General features: G+C 36.3%; 2 protein-coding genes across 3 annotated transcripts; both read right to left on the minus strand.

Annotated features, from left to right (window-relative positions):
- Nucleotides 1–3,127: 3,127 nt before the first annotated feature.
- On the minus strand, nt 3,128–12,088 carry LOC135650190 (protein PHOTOSYSTEM I ASSEMBLY 2, chloroplastic-like). Of its 2 annotated transcripts, none has more exons than XM_065169399.1 (5): nt 11,909–12,088; nt 10,614–10,683; nt 7,958–8,141; nt 5,082–5,174; nt 3,128–3,641 (listed from the first exon to the last, which is right to left on the minus strand). In XM_065169399.1, the coding sequence occupies exons 1-5, from the start codon at nt 11,944–11,946 to the stop codon at nt 3,511–3,513; spliced, it is 516 nt and encodes a 171-aa protein (XP_065025471.1). In that variant the 5' UTR covers nt 11,947–12,088; the 3' UTR covers nt 3,128–3,510. The 2 variants fall into 2 exon arrangements, with proteins under 2 accessions (XP_065025471.1, XP_065025470.1); XM_065169398.1 differs by having other exon boundaries at nt 10,614–10,699; nt 11,909–12,085.
- Nucleotides 12,089–13,127: 1,039 nt separating this feature from the next.
- LOC103999190 (AAA-ATPase At4g30250-like) lies at nt 13,128–14,971 on the minus strand. Its single transcript, XM_009420858.3, has one exon. It carries the CDS (start codon nt 14,892–14,894, stop codon nt 13,308–13,310), a length of 1,587 nt encoding a protein of 528 aa, XP_009419133.2. The 5' UTR covers nt 14,895–14,971; the 3' UTR covers nt 13,128–13,307.
- Nucleotides 14,972–16,914: the final 1,943 nt, after the last annotated feature.

Below are 16,914 nucleotides of genomic sequence, written 5' to 3' on the forward strand. Positions count from 1 at the left end.
AGAGTACATCCCCTTGCAGCAAATCGGATAGCATAAGTCTTGTTTTGGATCCGAATGAAACATTTCTGGAAGCCAATTAACGCATGTGCGATCAGACGCGCTTTGACGGCAAGTAAATGCGGGGAAGAAAGAAGAATCAGACTGCATCTATCGCACATCCCATCATGCGTTTGCCAATGCATTTAAAATCAAATATGGTTCAATGCATATATATATATATATATATATATATATATATATATATATATATATATATATATATATATATATATATATATATATATATATATATATATATATATATATATATATATATATATATATATATATATATATATATATATAACCTGGATATTACATTACAAATGCTACCTCACTTAATATTATCTAAAATTACAAAATTACCAAGATGAACATGATTTATATATTCTATAATATAAAATTTTTATTTATTTATTTTTAAAACTTTTCTTTATATTTATCTATAAGGTTAAAATTTTATTTATTATATATCTAGGTCATATGAATTTTATTTACTTATTAATTTAAAATAAAATATATGTATTCACTCTTGAATAAATATTTAAAATATTAGAAGGATAAATTTATCATATAATATTTCATATATTTTTAAAATATAATTTTGTCAAACAACATTTACGTTAGTACATACTTAAAATATAGTTTTCATTCATTATTTACCAATCACTCAAAGCACTTCACAAAAACACATTCACTCAAGTCTTCTTATCCAAATGCATATTAAAAATATAAGCATATTTCTAAACATACATGTATGTATATACATATATACATATACATATATATATATATATATATATATATATATATATATATATATATATATATATATACTAAACACATTTAATGGTGGTTAACTAGGCTTTTCAGAGGGATATTAAGGGGAAAATATATTAGTTTTTCTTGCAGGGGTATATGTGTCAGTGAATTCAGGGAAATACCATACATTTTGAGTTTTTCTTGGATGGAACCTTTTTTTTTATTATTTTCTTCTCCTCAAATTCCTCTTCCTGTCTCTTCAGTTAAAATTCCCCTCTTCTAAAAGCTCCAATTCATTAAATCACTGGCTATCCTTAAATATATTATATTAAAAATTTTAAGAAAATAGTTATTAAATTTTGAGAAACTTTCTTATCCATATCAAATAGTTATAATTGGTAAATAATTTTTAGATTTTTTTAATTGAAAACTAAGTTGCATGGGAGGCATTTTCTATTAGTTGGAATGAATACACTGAATCCAATACCAATAACTCTAACATTCCAACATTAATCACTAAATCGATTTTATATTTATTTTATATTTTATTTTAAATAATAATAATAATAATAATAATAATTATTATTATTATTATTATTATTATTATCATAATCATAATAATAATAATAATAATCATAATAATAATACAAGCATGAAAGAAACTAAATCGAAGATATTAAATAGTAAAATTATAGGATCTTCTCACTTACCTTTATAAAAAAGAAAAAACAACCATCATTGAATGTCAATGATAGAAACTATATTTGTTAAGGAAGGAAGTATATAAACAAAACTGTGATAGAAACTATATTTGTTAAGGCAGGAAGAATCTAAATGAAACTGTGACAGAGTATTGCATGTATATTGAATGATATAAACTGCAATTATGTTGGCGTCTATGAGAAGCTCAAGATATGTTCAGCTTATCTTGTTTGCCACAGCCATGCTCATCACACATTATGATGAGTGAACTCCAATCCATCATGCAGGAGTCGTCATGTTTTGAGAAACAAAAACAGAGTTGAAAGCTCCATCTCAATCTACCCATACTCCTGCCTTCAATTCTTAGAAAGTGAACAACATTGTTTCTAGGGTCAACTTAAATGTTGGGATCATTGAAATAAATGGGCATGTTAGCTCTCTCTGGGGAGAAACTTGGTTGTCCAAAACACCTGTGTTAGAGTGCTGCTCTTTCCATATTCTTGACTTGACTTAGTTTCTGAGAGAAGTGACCAACATTGTCTCATCAATTAATTCAAGGTCAGCTTACATGTTGGGAACATTGACATAAATGAATATGGTAGCTATTTGGGAAGAAACTTTATAGTTTTAAACACTTCTCATATAATTGATTTGATAGTTCCTGAGAGAAGTAAACAACATTGTCTCTAACTATCAATTCAAGGTCAACTTACATGTTGGGAACATTGATGTAAATGGAAATGCTAGCTAATTAGGGAAGAAACTTGGGAGTCTTAAAAGACTTCTGCTGGCAGTCCCCAACATGAGAGCCAATTCCATCATTCATATCATCACCAAGATAGTGAGAGGCAACCCAATCCCTTAGCAAACAACAAATGAAAATAGTATAATATAATATTCAGCAGATTGATCTGAGGAACACATAGCAGCTTCATGTGTACATTTACTCTTTGGTTGGTGGTGAGAACTTGTAATTTATATAGATCATGAGCTGTGGTTGAGCAAACTAACAAGCCATTATCCGAGCTAATTTAATCCCATGCCTTAAACATGGTTGAAAGAGACTTCATTTATCATGATGGTAACTTTTATAGATCACAATGACAATTTTACGAAATCATTTATGATGATGGAAATTGATTGTCATACTAAACATATTTCTGCCAACTCAGTTATGGACACTGACAGGGTTTAAATCTTTATTCCACGTATTCAAAAAGCATAGCTAATTTTGACCCCTAAGACTCTGCTGGATCATAAAGTTTTGGAATCAAAACTTCATCATTTATCTTAAAAAAATAAAAAACATCTGTATGAATCTTATCTTTAAAAATGACTTATTGTAAGCTCCAAAATCTCTAAAATTTCAAGTAATGCTGATTAAACCTAACAAAGTATTAATTATGTCATGGGTGGGTGCCATTTCCACTTGGTACATGAGAACACATTACATGAGTCATTGGTAAGAGGGTGGAGTATCAAAATACAAGTAGTAAAAATGATAGGAAATGCTATAATCGAATCCACAACTCCGAAGTTTTATTGTAGTAGTTTCGGAAATAATAAGAAACAAATGAATATTCGTAGCAAAAAAGCAAGTTGGTGCATAGTATATATGCTCACATGTCTCTCAAGCATGAATCACCATTGACCCAGAAATAGGAATACATTAGACCTTTTTACCAGTTGAGCTCAAAATATGCTTCTGCACAAACATATGTGATCTGGTATATACATTAAGGAAATATTCTTTTCTAAATCAGCACTGAAGCATTTGTGAAAAATCCAGACTATACTAACTTCTTGTTGTGTGCATCCTTTTTCCATCAACAGGTTGATTGAAGTTAACAATCAACCTTGTAGGTATGCTCATAAGCTCCACAAAAGAATCCATATAACCATTGCTTTGGTTGGAATGCTAGATCATGTAATCAAACATGTAGTTCTGCTACAAATAAGAAATATGGGCAATAAACTGCAAGCTGTCGAACATGCCTGGAACAGTAGTCAAGATGTGGGCAACAGCCTGCCATTATACATCTTCTCTAGCAACTTTCGTGCCTCTGGTCGCCGAAGAAGCCCCTTGTTGTTGGGCAAGCCCGTGCCAAGACAAACTGGGCAGACCAGCTTTCCACGACCTGAACCATCATGTATAACATTCTACTCAATGAGTCTAAATTTAAAATTTAATAAAGTGGTAAATCCTTTTAACAATAAAAATGAAGGACATGTTCCAAAGTTCATGCATGAGGTCGATTTTCCAGAACAAAATGAAGCTGACAAATAAATAAATAAATAAATACAAGGGCATCTTGTAGGTGAACGAGAACCATTGAGTCCATCAGAGACTTCAATTTTCAATGATGGCTAAAGGAGCAAATGTTTAATAATAACAAATGCACATAACAATTTATGACCTAAACTATAAACATTTAGAATTTAGATAAATGAGGAATGCTAGCAGAAGTTCATCACAAGTTTATAGTTGCATGCTGAATCACAAGCTTCTTTTGTTGGTACCTCATCAAAATTCAAAATATAAGTATAGAATTCATGCAGATACAATTAAGTGTGACAGGATGAGCAAAACTACCATATAAAGCTTCAAAACCGATTGAGAATGGGTAACGTCAACAATATATAGAAACTTAAATAGAAATCTGAAGCAAGACCATAGAAGAATTTAACTTATATATTTCTGTGCCAGTAGAACATGATACCATGGTATGTAATTTCGAATGGTACCACCGTCCGGTACGGGCGGTACATACCGATTCGACGGTATACCGATACGCGGACCGCTCGCTACCGGATGGAACGTGTTATAGTGCTACAGTGCTACAGTAGAGAGAAAAAATATTTAAAATTAGGTGTTCTGCTCGGTATGTCTTAGTGTACCGCTCAGTACATGGTACCATACCGTACCGAGCCAACCTCGAAACACCGGTACGGTATTGCATACTTTGTATAATACAAGTGAACATTTTATCTAATATCTATTATGTAAAAGTGTTAAACAATTAACAAATCCAGACAAGTAACAAGCCACACGTGGTCAGATTTAATAGTGAGAAACATAAAAAATTACAAAACAGGATTACTTGGTCAATCTAAATTATAAATGGTGCACCATGCTTTACACTGTGGATATGTATTGATTGTGTCCTGGTAAAACTCTATATGTGGACTATGTGAAAATCCTTTTGCTGGACTAAACCTACTCCTAGATTCCAAACACTCTACCTCTGCATGCCAAAGAGGTTTGCAAGTGTGGATTCTGTACATACTGAATATTTTGCATAAGCAATGACTGGACTTTTCCTTTTGTGTAACCATATCTGTACAGTTCCATTCATTGGCACCCAGCACAGTGATCGTGGGAAGAGAGATGATTAAACTGACAGAGGAATTTGACAGATAAAAGAAAACTAAGTACTATACCTCTTAATGTAGCCAAAAACGAAGACACAAATTGCCCAAACACTTAATGAAGCACACTTAAAAAGACATGCGGAATATCTGACAAAGGCTCATAAAACTACAAACAAAATTTATTATACAAAATACCAAAGACACACCATAACAATTTGGGCACTCAGTAAACTCATATACATCCTTTGCTCGCTTTCGGTTGAGTGCTTTCCATTTTCCTGTGCCGCCACACATGTCACCTAAGTCAAAGCAAGAGAAGATATTTATCAGAAAAAGTCCTATGGAATCAGTCCTTGAATATTTCCAAATGTTGTCATTTACATGTTGCATTTTGAATGGAATGCACCAATTTAGTATTTCATGTGTATGGGTTCATTCAATGCGGAAATAACTTGTGAGCATGTGTGTTATCATAAACTGTGACCTCTTTGCCTCAAATTGAAGATTCCATGCTAGAGTGGCTTATCTCTTGCGAAACCACAAATCAACAAGGGAATATGACATATGTGATCCATCATCTAGCTTCTCGTGAGCTTGTGATTGCAACAGTTTGCTATCCATTTCACAGTGAGGGAGTCATTTAAACTCTTCACAGACAATCTGATCAACTTGAATTCAAATTGAAGGTAAGGATACCTATCCTTGGAACAGAAGATTCTGAACCAGTGCCTATATTCAGAAGTGGGAGAGCTTAATATCATGTACACATGCTGTGGAAGCCCTTGCTCCTTATACCATCCAAGCATGCCACATTTATCTTATAAATCACAATTACCAGTTCCTGATGCCATGTTTAGATTTTTACTGCTTCATACTACAATTGAATTCCTATCATTTGAAATGACCTGTTTACACTAATATCACATTTAAAATGTAACTAGAATATCAACCAATAGATAGTCCAACAGGCTACCAATAAATTTGGTTGAAACTGAAATAATAAGATAAAAGGTTCAAACAACATATTTTAGAAAAGATTGTTCCACAATTAGGAGAAACAAAAGACAAAGCATTAAGAGGAAATTACAAAAAAAAAAAGCTAGAGATATGCAGCCTAAAGAAGTAAATCCACTCGAACATCGTCGGCTGTTGACATGCATAATTTGTTATCTGGATGGATCTCCCCTACAATATAAACTATTAAGTTGCTACATTGATTAGTACTCTTAAGAATGTGAGGAACCCTCTCTCTCCTTCAAAGTACATATTTGGCAATAACCGATGTCCACACAGGAAACAAAATTAACTTCATTAAGAAAACTACATTAGCTGAATAATAGTGTGTGACAAGGTTGTATGACCAAACTATAGCTTATCTGAGATCTTATGTGACTTCTACAATCATCAAGTATTGAAAATCCAACTAAATTTCAAAAAGGAAGTAACATGATTTATATCCAGACTTAATCCAAGTTTGTTTAATTCTAAACCTCACATGGCTCAACTTGAAATACCAATGGACTAATTCTGGCACAAAGTCAACTCAAGCAAAATCTTATGTTGCATAAACTCATATCTAAGACAGCATTGTAGTTGTCTTGCACTTAAAAAGAATAAAAACAATAACTTATAAAAGCAGACATTGTTTGTGCAACAATTTACAAAGTCTATGGAAAAAGTAACACGGTTTTTTAACTGAAGATTTATGTATTCAAGTTTTCATAGAAAATATTAGGTTCTTTTTTTGTCTCGGGTATGGAATCTCACATATAGGAGAGAAATCCAGTGTTTGACATTTTCCCTAAGAGAGGGAAAAGGTACAGAAGGAGGAGCATATTGAAGGCAAAGGAAGTGTGTGGGAGGGAAGCAAAAAGAAAAAAAGAAAAACACAACTATCAAAAGCTATTAAACAAAAAGAACAATAAGATTATAAGGATATTATGTGGTTAAGCCCTGATAACCCTGGATTTAACCATTTAAACCGAGCAGCATGACAATATGGTAATTCTAGCCAATAGTAAGGGACCAGGCAAAATTGCATGGTGCATGTACAGGAACCTGATTGGAAATGTAAATACAAGTTGATACATACTGGCCTACTGATTTTTTTAATCCTTTCTTTAACATGAGGCCTGATTAGCTACATCAACTGACATTAAAGTTGCATCTTATTGTCAGTTTTATTATGGGCCAATTTGTCTACTTGAGTTCAGTTATAGGGCTGGTCAGATATGGTTGGAGTCTTTAGCAGATCATGTTTTGTTTACTAAAGATGAGTCAGGGTCTATGTTCTAAATGCTTCTATTAAGAAATTCATAACTGTCTGGACATCTGTCTCCGTTTTCAGTACCTAAACAGTCCTATTAGTATAAAACTCCAGTTAAATTACATGATGGGGTATTTTAGGGAGATCTTAACTGTAAGATGACTTTAGTTTAGTCAAGTGTAAAAATTGTAAGCTGTATTACTATTACAACAGAAGGGGTTCTTTTACTGACACATCACAGACCTTCCTTTCTTGCTAGTTATATTTTCTATGCTTCAATCTCTCCATCACAATATGCAACACCTCATTCCGCTAAAAGTTATCCTACAGGAGCTCTTTTATAATTAAACAGCAGAAATGATGTTTCTATAAAGACCTGACCTTATACAGCTTTCTTGATATATCAAAAGAAAACATAATGTGTATCAATACAATTCTTACTGGACAGCTTTCTGCTGTTCAGACCTAACCACAAAACCCATCTTAGTGTCATTGGATCAACCAGAGAGTAGGAAGTGAATTTATTTCATCAAAACTCACCATTCGTGTAATAAACTGCCAAGGCTTCTTGCATGTTTTCATTTGAATCTCAAGACCTGGTGAAATACCTAATTACTAATTTCAATTATCGAAACCTGAAAATATCAGTGTGAAAAACCTAAGGATTCCACATTTACCTCTTACATCTAATAATATAAAACTTTGATTTCATAAAGCTGATAGGTAGTATTGAAACAGAAATATATATAAGGTAGAACCACTTGAACAACTTAATTAGAACACAGGAAAAAAATATAAGAAAGGAAGATGTCTCACATAATACTACGCCACTTCCAGCACAATTTCGACATACAGATTTTAATTTACTAGAGGAGCCCTCCATCTTCTCTGAGGCAAGTCCAGTGGGTGCATAGAATGAAGGACCAGAGATATTTATTACTGCTAGAGATGCACATAAACAAGTAAGGCATTTACGTCTTGAAGGCAGTGACTTAGTTTCCTGCATGAGAAAGTAAGACATTAACATGGTCATATTACAAAACAAGAAGATTTAGAAGGTTATCGAAATTTTAAACATCTTTTAAACAAATAAGGCATAATCATAAGAGTATCTATTATAGTAATGTATATTTCTGTACATCTAATGAGACAAAATAATAGTACATAGATGATCCTGAAGCTATTTCAGCAATTGGCCCATGATAGCTCACAATAACAATAAGGGTCCTATCACAAACTATATCATCCAGCGGTTGTCAGCATAAGTGGTTGAAATTCACCTTGACGCATACAAAAGTTCGTAACCAGCTTTCTTATAAACTATTGGAAAAACTTGTCTTGTTAAGTGTTAACTATAACATGCATTTCAGATAGTGTTGCCATGAATTGGACAAAGAAACTGAGGAAACTGACATAGATCTATTTGATCTAGACTTCTGTAATGATGACTCAAATCCAATGATTGATTCGGTATGTGCACTGAAGAGCCTAACAGGAGAATCACAGGTCCATCTTGTTTCATTCTTGAGGGAGTCGAAGAAGAGGTACAGTAGAGATCCCAGGAGATTGATCAGGACACAATCAACAAATATCATTGACTACCTAGCTTGCAGGAGTCAAACTGATGAAGGACCGATATGGGTCTCAAATGATACTTAAAACCTTGATAGAGAGACTCTTGAGCATCATCTGCCATATTATTTAAGTGGTCTTTCTACCTCCTTAAACAAGTTAGTTATAAGCTTGTACATCTAGCTTGTGTAGAATATTAAGTAAGTTGTATTGAGTTGAGCACACGGAACTCCCTTTTGCCTGGACGTACTGGTCCAGGTGTGAACTGGTACATGGACTGAACCCATTTTGAGCTGTCTAGTCCGGCTATATATATAAAAACAAACAATTGCATATCCTCCTACTCATGCTCGTGATCCAGCCCTAGTCACAAGAGCCTCATCGTGCATAGTCACCCTCTGTCATGCACTAGGCTGCCATTTAGGTGCAGTCCTCTTCCTCCTCTTCCTCCACCGCCTCCTCTTTCTTCACCACCTCCTCTTCTTTCTTCCTATTCCTCCTCATTCCTCCTACACCGCCTTCTCTTCTTCCTTCTTCTTCCTTCCTCTTCCTCCATTAACGACTCTTCTTCGGTACATACTGGTGTACCGAAGAGAAAAATTCTATCTAGGTCTGTAAAAGAGAAGATTTGACCCTGGAAAACTGACAAGTTTCTCTCTGATATTGGAAAGAGACAAGCTACGTCTAATTTGAAAAGTGCAGGAAAATTTTTTATCTCTAACCTGGAAAAAGGAACCAGGTAATGTTCTTGATCTTGGCAAAATGCAAAAGAATGAATGTAGAATTTACTCTAGAGATAGGGATACAATTTGTTTGATCTTCACCAATGGAAGAAATCTTAATGAACAGGTTACTTTAAAGAGCAGAGGAGCCTAACAATGGATGCAGTCAAGTTTTCTGAGCTAGTATAAATCTTGCATCTCCTAGATCTTTTACTTGATCTTTGTATATAAGATTTGTGCTTCTTACTAATCGGGCTTTGGGAAATTTAAAATTTCTTTTATTTCACTCCACAAAGCACAAATTGACTCCCCTGTTGGTGCATAAAAGGTCCAATAAGCCTTTCTGGAACACCACTTCTGTTACGATTGTAATGAAGTTGGGAGCTACACAGGATGCAGTAATAATGAAATCCTCCCACCAACTAACCTTATCCATGGAAGCATATTTTATGTATCAGCAACATAAGTTTCTTCTAAGCAATAGACCAACAAGTCATTAGTTGATTTTTGACTTGCTCTGGATTGTGTTTTACACAGCTCCTTCATGGTTCATCAAGGAGTTTCTGTGTCATGTTTGAGTGCAACACTTATATTAACAAACCTTAACCTAAATTGAGGAGCAATGATGCATCTTTTCATCAATATGAATCTAGAATACCAATAGTTCCTAGTGCGAGAGCTCTTGTAAACAATGATAATAGTTATATACAACTGCATAAATACAATAAGTGATATCCAAATATTTACTTTGCACATGGTTAGGCATTTATTAAAAAGCTATTTCAAGTTGATTCCATATTTGTGGAACCAGAAATTAACTATACGTTGGTGCCAAACCCATTGTAGTCACAGGATAGCAGTCTCTGGTAACATACTGTAATGTGTCATCTTTAGAATTCACAATCAAGTGCAGAAAGGGATTAAAATTTGAAAAAGTAGTCTAAAGGTCATGTATGCATGCTCAGTTCACATTGAATTCAATAGTAATCTTATGCCTCGGCAACAAAAGAAGGAAAAAAAGAAGCTTATAGATGCAATACTTCTGTGCACAGAAAAACCCTAGCAGAAGAAAGAAAAGTTTAGTGAAAGACAAATGTGAATATATATATATATATATACACACTCATAGTCAAGAATTTAAGTTTTAAAGAGCTCCAAAAAAAAGCACTAGATCTAACCTTCATGTTAATTTTGCCTGATGAAGATTCAGGGTCATTGTGCTTCATAGCTTCTTCCTCCAAATTGGAGCTGACATGAAATTTAGCTGTCATTGGATTAGTTAGTTTTGACATGCAAAAGCATGAAGCACTTTGGATGCTGTAAAGATCTATTATTTAAAATTGAAATAAATGGAACCCATAATATATATCGATCACATGTCGAAATAAGTGACAAGTACTTCCTGCAGCAAGTATGAACAACTTAATGGAAGAATATACTGAATACTTTGTTAAGAAGACAATGCAGTAAAAACACCAGCAAATGATAGATGACTTTCAAAAAGTACACAAAATCAACCATTGTGGTTTTACATAAAAACATAGAAGACCAACACTACAGCTTTGAAGCCAGTTACTTGTACAATTGATTGTGAAAAGAAAAGGTACAACGTCGAACCAGATTCTTATCTTGCAAAACCAAATTCAAGTCAAGTGTTTTTTCCATTACATACTGTGATGTGTATGGATATACAGTTACACTGTAGCCATGAAAGATTTTATTGAAAGTTGATAGTTCAAATTCTATGTTTCCACTTATACTGAAAGGCAAGTTGATTATCAATCTTTCTTAAAGAATTTTTTATCACTTTCATCTATGCAACTTTAGGCCCTCTCCTTGTTATGTTTATTTAGTGCACTTCCAAACTGATGTTATCATAATACAGCTCAAGTACTCTACTCATGTTTCCTACTTTTCCACGTTATCCAATTCAAACCTCTCACTTATCTCATGTTTTCGTTTCCTGATTCTAGTATGTTTTAACAACGGTTTCACATAAAGATACTCATCTTTCATATGCATTTGTATGATAGTAGTTTCTCAACAAACATTGGCTTATGCCCACAAACAACTGAATCTCCTCAAGGAGAAAGGAACAAATTATTGCATCATTCAGGTCAGGCACAAGTTCACAACATCTGGGTATGCTCAAAAGAAAACAGAATTAGAGTGCCCAATTTTCTGCAAAGAAGAAAAGAAGTCCGCTATCGGGTGACAGTTACAGTTAATTGTCGTTCCTGTCATCATCATCGCTTTCCACTAATTTATACTTCGTAGAAAAAAAACCCAGTACTATTTCATACCTCAAATCACCGACAGAAACAAAAGAAATTAACAGCTAAACACATACAAGAAATCTGCAGAAAGAAGATGCCTCAGATCGTGCAACCTAAATTTACTCAAGAAACCTTTTTAATGAAATTAAAAAATGGCATCTTCTGCCACGATTAGAGGGGGAGAGAAACGAACTCACCCCCACCACTCGCGAAGCCACTGCTTCCGCTTCTCCATCGACTCCTGCAGAAGACAGGAGGGAGAGCGGCCGAGAGGAAGACGCTACAACTGCTCGCCAACTCCATTCCCTCCTTTCCTCTCCCCCTCCGCTCTGGCGTCTCGACCACACTTGGGTGCGAAGCAGCAGAGGCCGCCACAACCACAGGCCGGGGTTATCTTCGGGAAACCACGCATAGAAGTGCCCACGCGAGACTCCACGTGGAGTGCCAGCTGCGGTCGAATGGATCGCCGTAGCCGTTAACAGCAACCCGTTACATCCGATTAAAACGGCCGCTATGGATCCTCCCCATATCATAGTTTAAAATCTCATTCGGCCAATCTCCCAAAAACATTTTTCTTTAAAGATAACTTATCAATATATCCACTAGATAACACCTTAAACATTGATTGATGATAATATACCAAACTCTTTTATCAAAATAAAGGGTTTGAGATATCAACTAATATATTTTTAGCATGTATCAGCTACTTGGTAAATATATTGATAATTTATTATAAGATATTGTCTTTATCATTTATTCTAAAAAATCTACTAAATAACTCGAGATAATAAATTCTTAATTTTGAAATATATAAATGTGCACCACCATTATATTATAATTTTTTTGATTTTTTTTAGCCACCACTTAAAGTTGTAAATATAAAGTTTTTAGGGAAACCAATTATATATCTCTCGATATTAAGATGAAATTAGAGAAATTAAAAGAGTAAGACTCTTTTATTCCTTAAGTTTGAGCTCAAGAAATGAGTATAATTTGGAGGATCCTAGAGGTTAATTATATATTAACTCATATAATTAGTTATCTTTAGTATTCTAATTTTTATATTTTTAAAAATTATATTAAAATTTTTATATTTATGAAAGTGAAACATTGAGATATCTATATAATATTAAAAAAAATATTTTCATAAGATTAAAAATAAAAAAAAAAATTATTGAAGGAATATAATTAAATAATTTACTTGAGATCTTAATATAACTTTTGAAAGTATAACGATCGATATAACTTTTGAAAGTATAACCCAAAATTATAAGTTAGAGCAACGAGATAAGATAATAGTCTCATCAGATTATATATATATATATATATATATATATATATATATATATATATATATATATATATATATATATTCTAATTAGGTGAGTTTATCTTGCGATTTGATATTTTGAAGATAAAAGGAAAATTAGTACCATCACGATCATAAATTACATCAACAGAAGATGACACAAATCTTACAGTTGGACGGTAGCCTCACACTAATGCTACGGAAGGACCAAAGTCTCAATAGAACCCTCCTAAAAGGAAGAAAAGTGGATTCGGTCCACCTAAAAAAGCAGCAGTAGTACTCCTCCACTATACTCCCCTGCTTTCTGAATCTGACTTGGTCAAACTCCTCAGCCTTCTAAGAAACCTCACCCTCCTCTCCCACCCGGCTCTCCTCTTCCTGCCTCTTGCCTTCTCCGGCGATTCCTCCCAGCTCCATGCCGCCGACCCCTCCTCCTCTTCCTCTCCTCCTCCTCCACCACCGCTGTCACCACTGCTTCCCACTCTCGCCTGCAGCTCCGCCACCATTTTCCTCACTGCCTCCTCTGGCTCCTCCCTGTGCCGTAACAGCACCTCCCCTACCTCCGCCGGTGTCATCTCCGCCCCTGCCCGAATACAACTCTCCGCCACTCTTAACATGTCATGCTCCGTCGCACCGACGTACCGCTCGACTAGCTCCCTCATTGCATGCGCTCCACATGCCCCCAGCCTCACATGCACGTCCATCCTCCCCGGCCGCAGCAGCGCTGGATCGACTGCTTCCGCATAGTTCGTCGTGAACACTATTACCCTCTCCTCTCCGCAGCATGACCACAGGCCGTCGATAAAATTCAGCAGCCCTGACAATGTCACCCTCCCATCATTGCTATTGCCGCAGCTCTCATCTTCGGTGTCAGAACTCTCGTTGCTGATCGAAGGTTGGGGTCGCTTTCTTGCTGCTCTTTTCCTGCTGGCAGAAAGAGCTGCTGCAGAGGATTTCGCGGTACCACGGCGGTCGCCAGTGAGGTCGAGAGAGCAATCGATGTCCTCAATGACGATTACAGAGCGATTGCTTGTTTGGATGAGTAAGGAGCGGAGGTCTGAGTTGTGGGAGACTCGGGTCAGCTCCAAGTCGTAGACGTCGTAGCGGAGATGGTTGGCTATCGCAGCAATGAGCGAGGACTTGCCGGTGCCCGGTGGGCCATGCAGAAGGTACCCGCGCTTCCATGCACGACCAGTGCGGCGGTAGAACTCGCGGCCCGCCGCGAATGCATCGAGATCGGTGAGGAGGCTGGTCTTGACTGGGGGATCGAGAGCGAGCGTTGCAAACGTAGCCGGGTGACGGAAGGGAACAGAGGACCACGACGGTGGCCCGCCGCGGGGAGAATTGGTGTAGAGGCGACGGGGGCGGGAGGAGCGCTCGAGGTGGTCGGCCTTGTCAGATAGGTGGGAAAGGTAAGAGCCGAGAAGAGCAGCAGCCGCGCGCTTTGGCAAGCGGAGGGAGAAGGAGCGGCGCTCCTCGAGGGAGTCCTGGAGGGTGTCGGCTTGGTGGGTCCAGAGGAGCCTGTGGCCGGCGAAGGAATCCTCAAGAGACTGGTTAGGGGAGAGGGAGAGCGAGGGAGCGGCGGCGGAACCGCGAGGGAGAGAGAGGGTGAGGCGAGGAGGAGCCGACACTGAGGCGGCAGCAGAGCTGAGGAGGGACTGGTGGAGGTAGAGGTGGACATGGCGGTAGAGGTCGTTGGGCTCGACGGCGGAGGAGCCGAGGAACTCGGGAACGTCGAAGTAGGAGTAGGGGGTGATGGAGTCTTGGAGGGACTGCCACATGGAATGGAGAAGGGAAAGAAGCTGAGAAGGGAGAATGTTTTGGAGGATGGTCAGTAAGCCCAAGAGTGACCACATCTGCGATAGCAGCTCCATTTTCTTCCACTGCAATCGTTGCTGCTGCTGCTGCTTCCTCCAACTAAGCTTCGAGTGTTTGTATCCTTGTGGATGAAGGTTGGTAGAAAGTAGAGGACGAGGGGGCAATGTCTAAGGCTTATATAAAGGGTAGAGAAAGAGAAGGGTGGCATTGGAGGGAATCGGGCAGCATGGGAATATTGGGAACAGTCCATGGAACGAGAGAAAAGAAGATAAAGGCATTAAAGTGAAAGGAACGGAGCAGCTGAGAACTCTGCTTTGTGTTTTGCTTTTCTTTGCTTTTACTTTTCCTTTGTTTTGCTTTCGTGCCTCGAGGGAAGGAGAAGGTGAGAGTGATGGAGGAGGGAGAAGAAGAAATGCTTGTTTGAGCCCAGTCCGTGCACACGAATAGCAGCTGACTTGCTGAAACTTTCTAGCTTCATTTATAATGCTTCTTTAGTTCATTCACAAGAAAGATAACATGGAGTTAGCTCAATTCTCATTGATACAGCATCTAAGAAATGCATCTCGTTGCTAAAATGTTTGATATTTATGTGTAAATGAAGCCCCATTATAATTCGAGGATTTTATTTCTCATTTTTTAATATTATTTACATCGATCTTAGAAAAGAGATCACATAATCAAAAAAAGAAAAATCCACATTATGTGGGGTTGGATTTGGGAACAATGAGACCATGGAAAGTCATTGGAAGTGGAGCAAGGAAAGTTATAGCATGTTAGAACCGAGAGAATACACGATTTAGAGTAATGTTGTCGTCTACAATGTGAGATAGCCTCCCTATCTTTAGGAGAATTGACATTAAACATCATAAAATAGAAGGTTGGATGATCCATAAAGTCTTCTATGGGTGATAAGATTCTTGTTATATTTGTCATTGTAGCCCAAAGTAAGAACATTCATTCTTGTTATATTTACCAGCTAAACTGAAGATCCAACATAGTTGATCTATCCAGGATATGTTCATCAATTAACTATACTTGATTCGCTTTAATTATTTAGTCTGATTTAAGGATCGATTGCTTTGTCATAAACACATAACTTCAATTAATTTTAAATTTTAAATTATCTAAATTATTAGTATAATTAAGTTAAATTAATAATAGTACACTCGTCATATCACTTAGGCCAATTTACTCATTCTTAACATATGAGGAGGCATAATCCAATAATAACTATGTGAATAATTTATCGCAATCTAGTTTGAGGATTACTGATCTACTAAGTTAGTCGAGTTTGGATCAATGATCTAAAATATTTATATACTCATAAAGTTGATATTACGAGTATCCAATTGTGCGAGGCAATTGCATCACCCATCAACCTGCTTCAACCCTTCCAACTGGCCATAAAACTCCTGCATTCTTCTTCTCAAGAGGAGAAGGTTTTCCTGCCATAATCTATACTAGTAATCCATCATGGGTTGCACTTAAAGATCTTCATATAAGAACAAACCTTGTTCCATCGTTCAATCTCACCTGTGTGAAAAATACAAAGAAAAAGCATTTATTCCCTTCCCTCTCGTATTTTCTTTAGACAAAGCCAAAGCCTTTAGTCTCCTCCTCGGATGCCCTTTGTTGACATACAACGCTGCTGGCCGAGGAAATTGGATGCTATTTTAGCTGCGTTACAAAAGCTGAGAAAAGGATGAGAGTTATAAGTCGGTCCACGTGAAAAGGAATCATGTTGATAAGAAAGAAATAGACCAAAGACAAAACGTAAAGGATTATAAAGAACAGCAACGAGGGAATGTCAATATTCTTTGGCCCAGACTTCTTTTGTTCCCCTCCTAAGTCACTGATAAAAGAGATGATGTTGTGAATACTATGGTGTTGTGATGAAATTTGGTCAAAAAATAATTATAATTGATGAAAATAATAGAAGATAAGAATAATTATTGAATTAGCTTTATTGATGAAGTGAAAAAGCATAAATATATTAACATATCTCTTTCCTATTTATACAGATTAGATCATGCCCCCGTAAGAAGATGATGCTCCTGTCAAGGATACCAAGTAGAG

The sequence above is a fragment of the Musa acuminata genome, chromosome BXJ3-9 (assembly GCF_036884655.1).
Source record: "Musa acuminata AAA Group cultivar baxijiao chromosome BXJ3-9, Cavendish_Baxijiao_AAA, whole genome shotgun sequence".
NCBI classification, from domain to species: Eukaryota; Viridiplantae; Streptophyta; class Magnoliopsida; order Zingiberales; family Musaceae; genus Musa; species Musa acuminata.